At 38.6% G+C, this 17,646-nt stretch overlaps 4 protein-coding genes and 1 long non-coding RNA gene across 5 annotated transcripts; 3 read left to right on the top strand and 2 right to left on the bottom strand.

The window, feature by feature from the left end:
- The first annotated feature begins 391 nt into the window (after positions 1-391).
- Positions 392-2,685, top strand: LOC133726950 (blue copper protein-like). The gene is made up of 4 exons (XM_062154587.1): positions 392-716; positions 805-1,176; positions 1,416-1,784; positions 2,050-2,685. Exons 1-4 carry the CDS (start codon positions 533-535, stop codon positions 2,424-2,426), a joined length of 1,302 nt encoding a protein of 433 aa, XP_062010571.1. The 5' UTR covers positions 392-532; the 3' UTR covers positions 2,427-2,685.
- A 2,270-nt stretch (positions 2,686-4,955) lies between these two features.
- Positions 4,956-7,845, bottom strand: LOC133726949 (uncharacterized). The gene is made up of 3 exons (XR_009854954.1): positions 6,912-7,845; positions 6,163-6,238; positions 4,956-5,230 (listed from the first exon to the last, which is right to left on the bottom strand). It is a non-coding gene; the product is annotated as an uncharacterized LOC133726949 (long non-coding RNA).
- A 1,603-nt stretch (positions 7,846-9,448) lies between these two features.
- Positions 9,449-11,246, top strand: LOC133710037 (blue copper protein-like). The gene is made up of 3 exons (XM_062136013.1): positions 9,449-9,763; positions 9,861-10,301; positions 10,660-11,246. The coding sequence occupies exons 1-3, from the start codon at positions 9,583-9,585 to the stop codon at positions 11,088-11,090; spliced, it is 1,053 nt and encodes a 350-aa protein (XP_061991997.1). The 5' UTR covers positions 9,449-9,582; the 3' UTR covers positions 11,091-11,246.
- A 1,857-nt stretch (positions 11,247-13,103) lies between these two features.
- LOC133726948 (stellacyanin-like) lies at positions 13,104-13,969 on the top strand. Its single transcript, XM_062154585.1, has 2 exons — positions 13,104-13,420; positions 13,534-13,969. Exons 1-2 carry the CDS (start codon positions 13,234-13,236, stop codon positions 13,881-13,883), a joined length of 537 nt encoding a protein of 178 aa, XP_062010569.1. The 5' UTR covers positions 13,104-13,233; the 3' UTR covers positions 13,884-13,969.
- Positions 13,970-15,930: 1,961 nt separating this feature from the next.
- Positions 15,931-16,916, bottom strand: LOC133710027 (umecyanin-like). Its single transcript, XM_062136002.1, has 2 exons — positions 16,608-16,916; positions 15,931-16,459 (listed from the first exon to the last, which is right to left on the bottom strand). Exons 1-2 carry the CDS (start codon positions 16,765-16,767, stop codon positions 16,131-16,133), a joined length of 489 nt encoding a protein of 162 aa, XP_061991986.1. The 5' UTR covers positions 16,768-16,916; the 3' UTR covers positions 15,931-16,130.
- Positions 16,917-17,646: the final 730 nt, after the last annotated feature.

Below are 17,646 nucleotides of genomic sequence, written 5' to 3'. Positions count from 1 at the left end.
TTCTCCGAGTCGTGGTTATGATCTTTATTTTTTTATCCCATCTGTCTAATTCTTTAAAAAAAACAACACCAAGCGAATTTGTGCATGATTTGCTTTTTTTTTTTTCTTCTTTCTATTTTTGTTTTGATCGATCAACATTGGATAATTTCATGAATAGTGGACCAAATCAAGGAAGACTTTTTTTTTTTTTTTTTTTTGAAAAGATCAAGGAAGACTTTTTGTCCTGATCAGATTTTGCATCTTTCTCATGCAATATTTGATTCCATCAACGCATCCACATCAATTTTAAATTGGTCAAAGGGTTCTAGACCTCCTTGAATGGTCGAGGACGCATAGAACAGAGGAAGTTCCCCTTTAGCTATGACAATTGTTAATCGCCAAAACTTGCCCCACAATTTCTTCCTCCTAACAACCTCTATAAAAACACCACACCTCAATCCTCATATCTCACAAAAGCACTCTCTAACATATAAACAAGAGAAAGAAAAGAAAATCGAGATCAGGACCAGTACTCTGCTACTAAGAGACAAATATGGGTAGTGAACTCAAATATTTCGCCGTTCTAGCCATAACAGTGGCTGCCCTCCTTCACTCCACAGCAGCAATAGAAACCCACGTCGTTGGAGATGAATTCGGATGGATTGTTCCTCCCGGAGGTCATTACGCTTACGAAGCCTGGGCTTCCGGGCACAAATTCTCCGTCGGCGACATTCTTGGTACGTGCACGTAGCGGTACTGAATATCAATACATGTATATGTGTAGCTTTATTGAACTTCTGTTTGTTTCTGTTGTTCAATTTTCAGAGTTCAACTTCACAACTGGTGACCAGGACGTAGCCATGGTTACAAAGGAAGCTTTCGATAGCTGCAATTCCACAAGCCCCATCGAGCTTAAAACAACTGGTCCGGCCAATTTCACATTGGATACGATTGGGTCGTACTATTTCATTGGAACCATGGACAAGCACTGCGAGTTGGGACAGAAGCTAGCCATCAACGTGACTGCTCATTCTGGATCACCTACTCCAAGCCCTTCACCTAAACCTAGTCCTACACCAAGAGGCCCTGTGACTTACGTCGTCGGCGATCATTTTGGATGGATTGTCCCACCGGGCGGTGAACTTGCTTATTCTGCTTGGGCTTACGGCAAGACTTTCTATGTTGGTGACACTCTAGGTAAGTAATTAAGTATTAAATTATGTTCAATTAACTACGAGATAAGATGAGTATGTTTTGAGATTTTAGAGCCCGAGACGAACTATAAAGACTTTTAATCTCTTAGATGTTTTCATGTATGTATGTGAAATGATAATATGATTATACTATAACGTATACTGTGTTTATTTCAAGTTGAAAACTGGGTTATGTACGTATGTGCGTTGATGTTGATGTCTTGCTTAATTATTAATCTTCAGAGTTCAACTTCACAACCGGAGATCAAGATGTAGCCATGGTCACAAAACAAGCTTACGAGAGCTGCAATTTTAATAAATCCCAAATCACAATATTAACAACTGGACCGGCCTATATCAAGCTGAATCTCACAGGCGAGTATTACTTCATTGGCACCATGGACAAGCACTGCGAATTGGGACAAAAGCTAGCCATCAACGTGACTACAAATCCTGGTGGCCCTTCAGCCTCCCCTACTCCTGCTCCTGCTCCTGCTCGTACTGGTCCAGTGACTTACATCGTCGGCGATCAATTGGGTTGGTTTGTGCCCGGTCAATATGATTATTCTGCTTGGGCTAACGGCAAAACTTTTATCGTTGGAGACACGCTAGGTAATTGACAACACTAAGCTCTCTATAACTTGCATATTAAAAAATATTTTTATATTTGATACACCACACTAAGCCTACATATATATCAATTAAGGGTTCATGCGGTTTGGTTTAGAAAATTTTGAACCCTTAATTTTTGCCATCACGTGTCATATTTTAACAATGTGATGACGGCTGACTGGAACATTTCTCTACTCGGCGCCGGATATACATTTTCCATGCTGTCTTTGTAACTATCCTAACCTCGTGCTTTAATTGGTTGTAGTTTTCAACTTCATCAACGGGACACAAGATGTAGCTGTCGTGACCAAGGCTGTTTTTGACAACTGCACCACCAATAGCACCCTAGCTGTTTTTAAAAATAGTCCGGTGAACATCATCCTCAACACCACCGGTGAACACTACTTCACATCCACCTACGATCGCCACTGCGAATTGGGACAGAAGCTAGCGATTAACGTGACCGCCAAGAGCACAGGAACGGCCACGTCTCCCTCGAGCTCCACAACGCCTTCTTCATATGCTCCGTCAGCTCATTCACCGGCCGCTTCTGGTCCATACAACTCTGCCGCCCCTTCCACCATTAATGGCAGTGGCTACTTCTTCACCTTCTTGCTCATTGGATTGGCTTTCTTCCATTGATTATATTTACTAGTTAATCCATGTCTTGATATTGTTTATTTGTAATCGATCATCAGTTCATTACAGTACATACCTTATAGATGAGAGGCTGTATTGAGTTTATTTGATTTATACATTCCGTTTTTTTATGTACATAAGGATTTCGGACAAAGCTATTTGATTCATGGCTTGTCGTCCATTAGTTGATCCTTGTAATAATCATTGTTGTACTTTCCTTTACTCAATATAAATAATTACAGCCAATCTACATTCACGAATATATTTTTCTGATTAATTCTTTGGGTTCATTTGCATGTGATGTCATATGATAAAGTCCAAATTAGATTAGAAAATAATTAGTCCAGGCTAATTGTCAGTCACTTGGAAAGTTCTAAGAAACCACTCATATTAGTCGTATATGATCAATAATATTAGTCTTTATCAATAATCAAGTTTTTTTTTTCCCTTCCACGAAGTCAAGGCATCTGGGTTTTAATTTTTATTGGTATGTCAAATTAAGTCTTTATCAATAATCAAGTTTTTTTTTTTTCCCTTCCACGAAGTCAAGGCATCTGGGTTTTAATTTTTATTGGTATGGCTGGACCGCTGGAGCTAGGTCTCCATGCTTTTTTTTCTTTTTTTCTTCATTTTTTTTTTTAATTAAAGATGATCAAATAAGGATTTCACTTCTACCCCTATGGTGACTCGAACCCATGACCTGAATCTTAAGTACTGGGTGCTCTAACCACTGAACTCACATCACTTCATCAGGTCTCCTTGCTTAACGTAGGGGGATTGGAGATAAATTAATTTCGAGACATTACAAAGATGAGGGCAGATATTCATATAGTAAAACCCCACTACGTAGTACGTACCAAACTAGCTAGTATATGACAGAGAATCGTGGTCATTGGATGTTAATATATTCTAATTTTTTTATGACGGAAATAAATGAAGGTACTTTCTTTTCAGGGCTTCTCCTTGTTTCTCTAGTCGTTTTTGCCGGTAATGGGTGGCGGCCTTCTCGTGAAGGCTGGCCGGGTTATTTGGATCGGGCTGGGGCCTCTGAGGCTGATGACAGAGGCTGGTCTTAGGGTTGTACTGGGCAGGACCGGTCCTGAGACTCTAACAGCCTGAGGCGAAGAAATAAAATGAGGCCCCTCATATATATATATATATATAAAAGCAGTACAAAATCTTGTTTAGAATTAATATATGAATGTTGATTCGTATATAAATTTCTGAAATACAAAAGTAGTTAAAAATAATTAATATATAGGCTAGGATTTTTTGTCAACATTTTTATATGGAGAAGGAAATGAATTAGTTATTAATATGAAAAAGGAAAAGAAAATGAATTAATTGTTTGTTTTCATATGAAAAAAAAAATCAGTTTTCATAAGGAAAAGATTTTTATATGAAGAAGGAAATGAATTAGTTATTGATATGAAAAAGGAAAAGACAATTATTATTTGTCTATTTTTATATGAAAAAGGAAAAGAAAATAAAAAAATATAAAAAAGATAATACGGCTGCGAGGTTCAAACCTTGGTTTGTTTGAAAAGAGACAAACAGCTTGCCGCTAGAGCAACACGTCTATTTGTGATTGTGATAGAAAGAAAAATATATATAGTATATATAACATATATACACAATTAATTTCTCGGAGGCCCCCGGAAACCTGTGGCCTGAGACGGCTGCCTCATGCGGCAGCCCTCAGGGCCGGCTCTGGTGCTGGGATCACGTTTGCAGGTAGATGGAGGTGGACAGGCTATCCGGGTCGTGGGTCGAGAGATCATGATCCGGGTGTGCACGGGGAGTCGGCGGCGCTGCTGTGTTTGGGGTTAGTACCTTGGGTGCCCTGAGTAGAATTGGGAGGGCCTGGGCCTTTACTGGGGCTTAGGCTTCTACCTTGGTTAGGATCTGTTTTGTTGTTTTTAATTTTTCTTTTTATTTTGTCAAGATGGATGGGGAATCTTCAACCTCTCTGCTTGCTTGCTTGCTTAGACGAGATGTCCCCAAGGCTGGTTACGCCATATGTGCCTCTTTCATGCCTCATGGGTAGTGATGAGTTGATGACTAGATGTTGGATGCGCTTCATAGGATTTTAAAATGTTAAATTGCTTATGTATTGGCTTTTTTTGCAGGCCCAAACTTGAGATTTTGAGGCTTGAGGCGAAAAATAAAAATGGGGCTACATTTATTATAGAAAAGAAAGAAAAAAAGTCAAGAGAATATTTACAAAAAAAATTGAAAAGAAAAATAAATACACAAACAAAAAGAGGATTCGAACTTAGGCTAGGAGTAACATAAAAGAAAGGATTGCAATGCTTGGGTAAAGTTTTGGTTGTTTCCCCGACAAATTTTTACTCTCAAGCGTTGTTAGTCTCTTTCGATCAAAAAAGCGTTGTTAGTCTCTAGCCTATTTATGATTGTTGATCTAATGCAATCAACTTCCATTTTCATTAAAAAAAAAAAACTTACAATTTGTTTACTTAATAATTTTTTTAAATGCCCCCAGAAAAAAAAAATTAAGTGTCACGCCCCGAATTTTGAATAACATAAATTCAAATCCGAAACATGAATTAATACAACTCACATAAATACAACCTGAATTTTTTTCTCAAAACAACCACACCTCACATCGCTCGATATTACATAAACCAAATCTCAAATTTGTTTATTACAGCACACTCTCACCAAATTATATTGTAAGGCTCAAATGAGCATAACTCACCTCACAATTACAATTGCTGTAAAACTAAAACAAATTCTCTAACCCGCACGATCACCGTCCTGATTCTCCTGACCTGTAGGATTACCCGCTACACAATTTGAATAGTGTACCGGGATTGCAACAACACAAACCCGGTAAGCTTTTGACAGCTCGTATGAGTAAAAGAAAGGATTGCACGATTTAAAGTAACCAAATCGACTCAAGCATAAATTTAACTCAAGTATTTTCTTTGCATAATAATTGAAGTGTACAACGTCACTTCAAGCATCAATCAACTCACATCTCAACATGACTACTCAAAAACAAACAACTGTTTACTCAATATATACTCACAGGCTTATGATTTATTTATATAAATCATCCCATGCAGTATATTATACTTACAGGCTTATGATTAATTAGATTAATCACCCCATTCAGTATATCATACTTACAGGCTTATGATTAATTATATTAATCACCCCATTCAGTATGTCATGTCATACCCAAGGGCATATGATAACTCGTTTATCCCCCAAGCAGTATGATGGTAGACAGACTAGAGCTCTAACTGTATCGTAAAGTGTCACCTGGGCCAAGGTTCACCTTACGAATGACTGCTTTTCTCAATTCACTCGACTCCTCATTTAATTCATCTCAACGACTCAACTATCGCACTTTACTCAATTACCCATTATCATAGACAACACAACATCTAAGATAAATCACATATTCCAAAGGGTAATGCTCAAAATATAACTCAGTAAATTACACCATCCAATATATATTCCACGTAAATATATATATACGTAGTCACCCACACAAGAGTGACCACTAATACCAACTATAGTTCACATGCAATAAAATCTAGAAATTCATTTTTATAGTTTAAATACATTTTACTTACCTATGGACCGTAGTCGATCAAGTCCATATAATTTAAAACAAATATTTATTTTCATAAAACAATTTCCACAATTTCTCAATTAAATAAAATCACCGAATTTCGGTTCGTGAATGAACCATGTGCGATTTACTCACCTCGATATTCCCGCTGCGTCTTCAATTCAACACAATATACACCGAAATCGTTCACCCAAGGGAGACCGTCAATCACCTAATCACACATGACCTTATCTTAGCCAATAGCTCAAAAACATACTCAAACGACAATCCAACGGTCGGATCGAAATTAAATGATGATCCAACGGTCGGATCCTCACGGATCGCCCTTAGGATCACCCTCCAAAAATCATCACGAAGATCCAACGGTCAGATCTTCCTGAATCGTCCTTACTAACATCTTTACAAATTTATACGAAAATCCGACGGACGGATTCTCACGAATCGCCTCCCTAATCACTGTTTTGCATTTATACGAAGATCCAACGGTCGGATCTTCGCCCATGACCACACAAAGCCACTGGGACAGTCATAAGATCATCATATCAAAACTACAAGTCCATCTGACGGTCCTAACTTCACAGATCACAAATCTAACAATCGAAATCGATCTAAACTTAAAAATTCATAACTTAATCATACGATATCCAAAAATTGCGTATAATATATCAAAATGATCGTATTGAAATATAGAATCTGAAAATGTACAGAAACCATATTTTTGATCCCCGGAGGTGGCCGGAAAGGGCCGCCGGAGTTAGTGGCAGAGCCGCCGCCGACCACCACCAATGGTGTCGGGGCCGGGCTGCTCTTCTTCCTCTCATCATGCTTAACAACTTTCATAACTACCATGTAAGCTGAAAATGACCGGAAGTGGTTGAAATTACCTAAAACAGTCGAGGTGGCCGGAATTTTTCCAGAAACCGGCGAGAATTTGCAGAAACCGGCGAAGCTCCGATCAACGTAAAAATGTCCTCCTTTCGCTTCGATTCCTTCAGGAGACTTGTTCAGAACTTAAAGACGAACTCACTGGTTCAAGAATCACTCAAAACGAAGCTCTACAGCTCGAGATATCTTGATCGAAAGCGTCGGTGGCCGGAAAATTTGCAGAATCCGGCGAGCTCCCGTTCGACGTAAAAACTTCCACTACTCGCTTCGATCCCTTCTGAAGAGTTGTTCAGAACTTCAAGGCGAGCTCACTGGTTCAAGAATCACTCAAAACGACGTCCTGTAGCTCAAGATATTTGAATCGATAGCTCCGGTTTCGTTCTTGATTGGGTTTGACTTGCAGCCACTGCTTCGGGCCACGCCGCCGTGTGAGGCTGCTTCTGGGAGCTTCAGGAAGTTGAGGCGAGCTCGAGGATGAAGTTTGGTGAGGATTGATGGCCTGTAGCTCGAGTTATCACAATTGGAAAGAAATCGGGGCTGGACGTACCCGGTCTCTTCGCCGCCGTTTCCGACTGTGCCGTGACCCAAAACCGCTGCAGGTAGCTTCGCAAGGCTGAGATGATGCCACTGGAGGCTGTCCGGCGTTGAATGATGGCCTGTGGAGGAAAAGAGAGCTTGGAGAAATTTTTGCTTTGTTTCGGTATCTTTCGGACGAGAGAGAGTGAGAGAGAAAGGTCGATAGAGAAACGAAAAAAAGAAACAGAATGATGGCTCTCCGACAAGAGGAGGACCGTTACAGCTAAAGGGAGGGGTGAGAAAACTAAAGGAAAGGTGAAATGTTTGTCTTTGATTCTTTCACGAGATGGTATTATTCCTCTATCGAGGTTCGTATTATTCCTCCGACGAGTTTCGTACAATTCCTCTAACGAGGTTATTACATTAAGCCTTACGAGACACTGGCCTGGATACGGCCGATTCACGGGCCTCATGTCAGATCTAGCTCTGTTTTTTTGTTAGCCTCACGTGGGTAGATCGTTATGTAATCTGCTGGATTATAAAAGAGTTGACATATCATTATCAAAAAATAAATAAATAAATATATATATATATATATATATATATATATATAATTCTAGAGATCCTTGTACAAAAAACAAAAAATTAAGTCAGTTACAAGTATATATGATCATAACAATGTCTTAAATTAACAAATAATATTAGCTCCACAAAACACACACTGAAAATGGCCACAAAAGAACGTGAAGTGTTCATAGTCGACTTGGATATACTTAAGATGATACACGTACTGTCTAATGAAATTGCAATTTTGCTATTGAAGTAACAAATTGAATGGCACCTTTGTCTACTGCCTTGCTTTTTGTAATAGTTACCGAATACTTACACACTATATCTTTAATAAAAAACGTAATCCCTGATGAAATTGCAATATGTTTCTACTAAAGTAATAATTTGCATCACACTCTTGTTTACGTAGTCGACTTCCTTGCTTTTATGAGTTTATCTTCTATATATTCTGATTACCTAAATCGAATACTTGCACACTTTAAAAGACAGTGAAAAGATGCAAATGTTATTGCACAATCTCTTGCTAGACCTTGTCATCCAACATAAGATGAAGTACGTTCTCGATCTCCAATATGAATAAATGCCCAAAATTATGCATGTAGTTTCAAGTGTAAAGATTTAATGTATGAAAGCCTACGACATAAGTGCTTGATATAAAGTGTTTTTTCTTTTGGTTAAATCACTAAATGCTTGATGTTGAAATTAGGAGAAGAATATGCTTTAAAGGATTGTTCTTCTAAGGCCACCAATCTCCAAACATTTTTTACATTTTTCTCCATAGACTCATACATCTACATCAAATCATCATTCTTTTTCTTTTCTGCATGTTAAAAGAAAATTGTTAAGAACACCATGAATTGGCCAAGTCCATTATACAAAGTATCATTAACGAACCCACATTGGTTCACAACCTAAGTTTGACTAGTTCTATCTTTCACATTCATGATTCAATTGAATTTTGGAAAGTTCTTGGTAAATATTGGGAGTCACTTTCTCGTAGACGTCTTTCCCTTACTTTTTCTCATCTGTTTCAGTTTTTATGTATTTCCTGTATGGAATTAATATGAAGAAGAATTCCCTTTGCCAATACATCCAAGTATCCAACGACCAAGATTTTTTCTTTTTCTTTTTTCGTTTTTTTTCTCTTCTCTTAGATAATATAATATCAGCATGACTAGACAACGCAAAAGTCAGTCAATGTTTTTGTTTTTTCGATGACAAGTCAGCCATTTGTTTGTTTAGGTGAGAGCTGAGCTTTCTCAGCCTAGGGCCTCTTCTTCACGCGGAAAAACCTAATTTCTGGAAAGTCCCATATCACGGCAGCCATCATCAAATGTGAGACGTTGATACAGCCCACCCATGCAGACACGTGGCTTCCATCCAACAGAATAGAACGACCAAAGCATGTGGACGTCGCATAAGCCTTTCCCTATATAAAGTGTAGAACAGAATGACGGAGATACAAACCAAACCCTTCTCGCTGCCTCCTATCTATCAAAATCAAGAAGGTTTAAAGAAGCAGAGCAAAAACAGAACAAACAGGGGCGACCTGAATTATAACCAAGAAGAACACAAAGCAAAGCAATGGCAAGGAACTTGAACATGGCGGTTTTCGCAGCCCTAGTGGCAGCTTTGGTAATTAGCTCTGTCTCAGCAGTCACTCATCAAGTCGGTGATGGTTTGGGCTGGACCATCCCTCCCGGTGGAGCTGTGGCTTACAGTACATGGTCATCAAACAATACCTTTAAAGCCGGCGACATTCTTGGTAAGCCGAAAAATCCCTATTTTTTTGCTCATGTTCAATGATTTCAATTATATGAAAGAACCATAATTAATCCTTCCCTTCTTGAATGGCTTTCTAGTCTTTACATTTGCAAGCGGACAACACGACGTCGCAGAAGTGACCAAGGAAGCCTTCGATGCCTGCAATGCAACCGCTCCCATTTCCTTGACGACCAACTCACCAGCAAACCTTACCCTTACTTCTGGAGAGCACTACTACATCTGTACCTTCGGTAGCCACTGTGGCACCGGACAGAAGTTGGCCGTCAACGTTACCGGAACTACCTCATCCCCTTCTCCGGCTCCCAGCACGAGTCCTCCTACTTCGTCGCCGGCTCCGGTTCTTGCTCCTGAGCCAAGCAGCAGTGCTAGCCCCCCTGCACCTTCTGCCCCAGCACCAAGCCCCTCAGCTGGACCCACCAATTACACTGTCGGAGACACCGCCGGATGGAATGTCATCGGCAACGATACTTACAGCACCTGGGCTTCTAACAAGACCTTCATGGTTGGTGACATTCTAGGTAAATTGATTGACCCAAACTCAGGCTAACTCACTTTAATTGGTAGAAACCGCTTTTACTTTTAGTGCTTTTGTTATCACACACACAATATTCTTTGAAGATGCTTATTCCCAATAAAACTACTTTAGTAAGTGCTTTTCTAAAAAGCATTATATTTGCTTATATAATTTTAAAAGCAACTTTTATCTAGTTTTTATTTTATAAAAAAAGGCTTTTGGTTGTTTTAAAGAGGTACCGATCTGCTAATGTCATTTAGGATCAAACGGGCTCTAACTCAAAATGTGAATTTGGAGCTACTAATTTGCTTCTTTGTATCAAACTAAATGTCTAACATGGGTGCATTAATTTCTTATTGCAGTGTTCAACTTCTTGAATAGATCACACGACGTGGCTGAGGTGACCAAGACAAATTACGAGTCATGTGGCACCTCCAACACACTCTCTTTCTACACAAACCCACCCGTTAGAATCACACTTAACACAACCGGCGAGCACTTCTTCATCTGCACTTTCCCCAACCACTGCAACAACGGCCAGAAGCTCGCTATCACCGTTAAAGGCACCACCACCACACCGACCTCCGCCCCCGCACCTTCTCCAGGCGGCTCTGCCCCTACTCCAAGCACTACTGCCACTCCACCAAGCACCGGCGCCACCCCACCAAGCGGCGCCACCACTCCTTCCACCCCTGCACCCGGCAGTGAGCCACCTAGTGCCGCGACATCTCTTGGCGTTGCTGGCCTATCCGTCACCTTCTTGTCCATTGCTGCAGCTTTGTTCATGTTTTAAGTAAATTAATCGTGACAGTATACAGTTAATTTTATTTGTGTGTAATTCATTTTAGGCGACCACAGCTAGTGTGATTGTTACTGTTGTTATACAGATTGATCATCTTGTTTTTTTTCATGAATAATTAATAAAGCTGGTTTTGACATTTCAGCTTAATTACTTCGTTTAATAAAGATTAATCTAGATCGTTTCGTTTCAGACTTTTCTGCCTACTTTTTTCCAACCACTTTTGTTTGATTTTGCTGGACCTGATGACCATAAGAGTAAGTTGTAAACGTTTGAGTTTGACACGGTGCGATTAGACCCTTATCATCTAGATTTCTTTTTGTCTCTGTGTTTTGCCGGCATTATCATCTAGAATTAAGTAGGTTATTTCACTTTCAAAGCAAGATGGGTGACCATTTCCAACTCATGTGAAATATGAGAAAAGATTCATTTCAGAAAGGCTGGCTAACCGAGGCACCATTTGAAAACTCCTAATTAATTCATCCATTGTTATGTATCATTTAACGTGAATGTATATAAACGATGATGGCTTCATTTTTTTTAATCGGCCCTAGACCCAGACCGACCGCAAATATATAGTTCATCATGGGCATCATGAAGAAATAACTTTCAATTGTAGCTGTCACTGTATATAGACATGACATTTCTGGCCAAACTAAGCTATTAATAGCGTACTTATTCAAAAAAGCTATTAATTGCATATTGCTTCAAGAGCTTTTGCAATTGGCCGGTGTGTTGAAATTTCAATTAATGACAACCTTATGATACACTGTTTTGGGTCTAATTCGAAGCTACATTAAATATTTGGTTAGATATAACATAACCACATGGCACACGCAGGACCCCAAAAATCGAGATAGGCCACGTGGTTTCGATCCAAAGCCTAGAGACCCTCAGATATAGGGTCTTTGTCCCATTATCAAAATGGATTGGAATCAATTAAAAATGGCCATACCTTGTCCATGCTGCTCCATAGTCAACTTTGGTTGTTAACATTTCTATTAAGAAAGAAAATTATTACTATGTCACAGAATGACTTTTAAAACAGAACTCTTTTCCAAAGGTAGCAAATATTGCCCACCTCTGCGTTCCCAAAGGAAGTTTTATGTTGTAGCATACTTGTATAATTGAACAACAAATAAAAGGAAGCACATACCTAACCCTTTCTCATTTTTCTCTTCGCACATATACGTTTCTCATTGTAAATAAGCACGGACATAGACCAGAAACAGAGGCTACCGATCGAGTTAAGAGAGAGAGAGAGAGAGAGAGAGAGAGAGAGAGATGAAGAAAAGAAAGACAAGGACAAGTTAACACGTATTTGAATTTGAGGTTTGTAATACATAACCCATGATTATATATAGCTTTATGTCATCATCACAACCTAGTCAGTGTAGTCATGACTCATGCTTCGGTATATATAATATCTTCCTGTTTTTTGTTTTGCCGAAGTTATGATAAATTATCATGAATAACAATAGTTGATAGTCAATAATTTAACATTGTTCATCCAGAACTAAAATATATATGAAGGCAACAAATTAATAAAGCGCACTCCTAATATATGAGCCTCGAACTAAGAACAGGGCAGATCGACAAACTGAAGAAACACATATACCTGAAGGGAATAAGTGAAACATGTCTTTATATCTTTTTAGGGTTGAACTAAAATATCGAGTTAGTGTTGAGACATGAGGGTGACCTCATAAAAATCTTGCTTGTGGTAGTAACAATATTCCGAACTGAGAAAAGATTACCATCTGGCATCTACATACATTGACTTGAATCATAAAGGTTTCGTAGCTTCCGAAAATATCACGGGGGTCTTTGCTTCCAGAAAGACCGCAATTCTTTAAAGAAAGAAATATGTTGTCGATGTAAAATACGGTATATTGTTTAATATTATAAAAGAAAACAGTCAGCGTCAAACTTGTTCTAGATGTTGATAAAGTTGGCATCAGTAGTCGCCTATTTTGAAAGTAAGGAATTTGCTAGGTACGTACAGTACGATTAAATCTAAGTCTAGCTAAAGCTTGGCTTTTGCTCATCATTCTCTTCGTATAAGTATTCGTCACAAACCGGTTCATATGCAATAACATTTCCAAAGCAAGAAAACACAGAGATATTCATATCAAACATGGTTAGTTCTCAACTAGGGTTAATTGGGTGCTCGCTTCTTGTTGTAGCACTGGCCTTACTGAAGGGTGCCACCGCTGAGAGCTACACCGTCGGAGAAGATTTAGGCTGGAACATTCCTCCTGCTGGTTCAGTTGCCTACTCCACCTGGGCCGCCTCGAAGCGATTTCAGCTCGGTGACGTAGTCGGTAAGTTACTAATTCTCGATCATTTCTTGTGTGACGGATCGATCTCTGCATGGCCAACTATTAGTAGCGCTGAGATGAACGTAGGTAGCTAATATGCTTAACATTTGTTGCAGTGTTTAAGTGGACTGGGCCGCACACGGTGGCTGAAGTGACACAGGCTGATTTTTCGAGCTGCACAAAGTCGAACCCCATTGCTCTCTATGATTCCAGCCCGGCAAGAATTACGTTGAGCTCGCTTAACGGTACTCGGTACTTCATCTGCACCGAGGACAATCACTGCAGCGTTTTAGGACAGAAGGTGGCCATTACAATCGGAGGAACAGGTCAATATGCACCGGGAGATGATAACAGTGATGATGATGACGACTGGTGGAGATGGAACAGTGCTTCTTCTCTCACCATTGGTACTGCCTTGTCTGCAGTCATATCCACTGCAGTCATATTTTTCTTGAACTATATTTAATAGTACACATGTTAATTAATGGAAGATTTTGTATCATTTTTTTCATGATTTTTGTATTCCATTGGCCAAATCGGTTGGTTATTCAATGTTTATAAATGATTCCCGTTCAATGTTTGGCAAAACTTGATATTCGTAATTAAAAGAGTTTCGTGAACTAGCTAGCTAGAAGCCACCATAATGAATTGATTTGAAGTATACAAATACATATGGCAGATTGATCTGGGGACAGACCAAGCTAGTGTTTGAATTTAATACAATATTGATTGCATAAATGAAATTACTATACAATGCAAGCCCAAATTATGAAATGATTTAAGCTCCCACCAATTTACCTCTGGAAACGCCAAAGCTTAATGAATTATAAAGTATATAAATATAGTGAAACAAGTATTTTCATAGCAAGTGAAACTAATAATGTACATGCCTATATAATCAAGTCCCCACGCTCATATGGAAAGTAATGTTAACAGTGTTCCTGCAAGTAAGAGTGTAAGACCAATGATTCTTATGGAAATTAAGTAAGGTTAACACTTAACAGTGCTTGTGCGAGCGAGGTTAAGCACATCAAAAGATGTGGTATGATATTCTAACACGGGAGTTTCTATTCATACCTCCAATATTGGTATTTGGACCTTTCTCTTTTTCTAAATAATAGTTGACTTTGTCAACTCATGTCAAATTACCAATAAAGACATAAATAAGGAAAAAAAAAATCTCTCCTTATCTCTACGAACAGTAATACTCTTCAACTTGGGGAAAACTTTCTCTTCCAATGTAAACGCTAAAATATATATCGCCAAAAGTTATTTAACGTTGTAATCAAAATTTTCAGAATTTGACTTTGTCCTCTTAAAGTGATAGACTTCCTTGCTCAGATAGCTGACAATTTACAAGATCTATCACTGCGCTATAAAAAAATAAAAAATAAAAGGAGAGAAAATGAGAAATACAAAGACACCTCAATTGATGAAGCCTTACTCATTCTGAATGCAAACAAACATATGAACGAGCGACGATAAAAAGCAGTACTCCAGCACGTTTATATGATAAACGCAGCAATGGGTAGTTGTCCACAAGATCTTCCCGCACATCATCAGTCAGAGCAATTTTATGTGGAACTATTCTATAGATATGATAAAAAATTCAACCCTATGATATAAATCTATATAGAATGCACTAGACTCATGGTTGATTATTGTAATTTCCTCCACTATCCCATACATATCTAAAACAAAAGAACCATGTTCATTTCAAGTTGCTATTGAATCAGTTTAGAGACAATGACACCTAAATGCAATGAAAATAATACTTGGAAAACATATTTGTACGAGATGATGAGCAAACATGGTATTGTTGCCTACGCTAACCAAGAGTTGACAATTCATTGAAAAAGTGCTAGCACCTCTGTAACTCATATATGGAGGATGAACTTCCAAAAAAAAAAAATTGCTACAATTCCAAATCTTCAAAAACTAAAGGAGGTCCAACTAATGATTTTTGAAAGTATGAATAGAATCTAAAAAAAAAAGGGGTTTTATTGATTTTATTAGACGATGGGCATTATATGAAGATTAGAGAGGTGTAGATAGCAAAATGGTTATTGGTAAAAGTAAGTTGGAGGTCTATTAAGTGGGGAGGTCCAAATGTCAAATTTGGAGATATGAATAGAAGCTCCCTTTTAACACTTTGAAAATCAGTCCCAAAACTTTATCTCAAAATTTATTTTTTTATCCAAAATCATGATTTTCACTTAAAATTGTGGACTCACGCAGTTTTTTTTGGCTAAAATTACATATGTCCACTATTTTAGGGGAAAATCATGATTTTGAACAAAAACATCTTCCATGATTGTTTTCTACCGTGTTGGAATAGAATAAGTTATTCACTTATCCTTTGGCGTACTAAATCTCACTTGCATGAGTACTCTTAGCCTATATGAGTTGCAATTAGCCCATATAGTAATAATCACATATTGCATCAATTGTACAATCCCTATATGAGCTTATGGACTGTAATTAGCCCACATAATCATAATTTGTCAAAAAAATAAGAGCAATGGATATTTTTCTTTAGAAAAATGAGAGATAAAAAAGAAAGTTCTCACTCTATCGCTCCATAAAATTAAAAGAAAAATATTGATGATACAAAGGAGAAGGACCAAAACCAAAACATCTCAATAAAAAAACAAGCATAATATATAAAATACATTAAATTTAAAACGAAATTAAGGAAGACCAAACTAAATCATTAGTATAGTGTGAAGCGATAAATGAACGATGTGACTATGATGGAGCTCACGATTGCAAATAAAGTCCCAACAGCCAGAGCTGAAGCTGAGCTTGGTGGCGGCGGTGGAGTAGTTAACGTGGGACTGATAACGTTGGTAACGTTGATGGCCAGCTTCTGGCCACTTTCACAGTGATCGTCTATGGTGCATATGAAGTAGTGAGGACCAGAAGTATTAAGATCGATAAGAGTGATCAACGAGGTACTTAGTACCTTGGCAGTCTTTAAGCAGTTATCATATTCATCCTTGGTTGCATTCGCCACATTGTGCGTCCCACTCCACCTGAATTCTGTTCATTCAGCACCGCAAGCATTAAACAATTAATGCACAATGATCACCAACTATTAATTGGTACAACATCAATATTATTCTCAACTTAACTGAAAAGCTAATGAATCAATGGATTAAGAAGGTGATTTATGGAAATAAAAGCTTACGCAGTTGGTCGTAGAGATAGAAAGTGGTCGTGTTAGCCCAAGTGGTGTAATCTGACTTATTGGAGGGGACAGTCCAATTGACACTGTGAATTCCAGCAGCTGCACCCTTCATTAGCAAAGCCACCATCACGAAGCTCATCAAAGCCACACGGCTATCCATCTCTTCGAGTAATGTGTTGCTCAGGTAGTCCCTGCGAGTCTCTGCGTATTACTTGGTTAGGAATAAATGAGAAATTAAGGTGGATAGTAGTGCTACTCAATTCAAGTTTGGATATGATTTTCTTCCAAGTTGGAGTAATTATAGGTAGAGAAAAATGATGAGGTGGGTGGTGGAGGATTAATTGGCTCATGAATACAGCAGCATTGGCACTTTGCACATGCGGGTACGTGCAAGTGTGAATTATTGAATTGAGGTTGGAATGTTCTGCTTTGCGTGCTTCACTTGAACTCGCACCATGGCACTCTAGCCAGAATAGGTTGCAGGATGTGTACGAGTATCATAGGCCAGGTTATGAAAGCTGGCAAATTCAAAAGACAGTGTGCTTTTCTTTTCTTTGACTCGTCTCCACTTTCCTCAATTTGAACCGTTGTTTTCCTCACATGGCATATTTGTTGGGAACTTGGGATAAGGTAAAAAGTGAACAGGATATGATTCTGGGTTCAGGGCAGGCCGCCGGTGCCTTTTCTCTCATCTGTAGCTAATAATCTTCAAAATCATCAACCCAAGATACCTCATAGGCTCATTGAAAAGAAAAGATTTAGAAATAAAAGACCAGGTCTTGTGTTATCTCAGGAAGTCCGATTCAAAAAGGGCCGGTCCGAGTCTGAGACATGAATTAAGAGGCATTACGCAATGAACTGGTTCAACAATCACAGCTGCTAGCTTATTCAAAGTTCATGATTTGCGGCGGAACGCAACGTGTTTTCATGCAATATCATAACAAGTTTAATAGTTCAAGGTTAATTAGCCAAGTCGTACATGTATTACCATTGCGGCCTATAAATACCATCTGGCTAATGTAATTCTATGCATCGAAAA

Source organism: Rosa rugosa, chromosome 1 (assembly GCF_958449725.1).
Source record: "Rosa rugosa chromosome 1, drRosRugo1.1, whole genome shotgun sequence".
Lineage (NCBI taxonomy): Eukaryota > Viridiplantae > Streptophyta > Magnoliopsida > Rosales > Rosaceae > Rosa > Rosa rugosa.
This window is presented reverse-complemented; position numbering and strand designations above follow the sequence as displayed.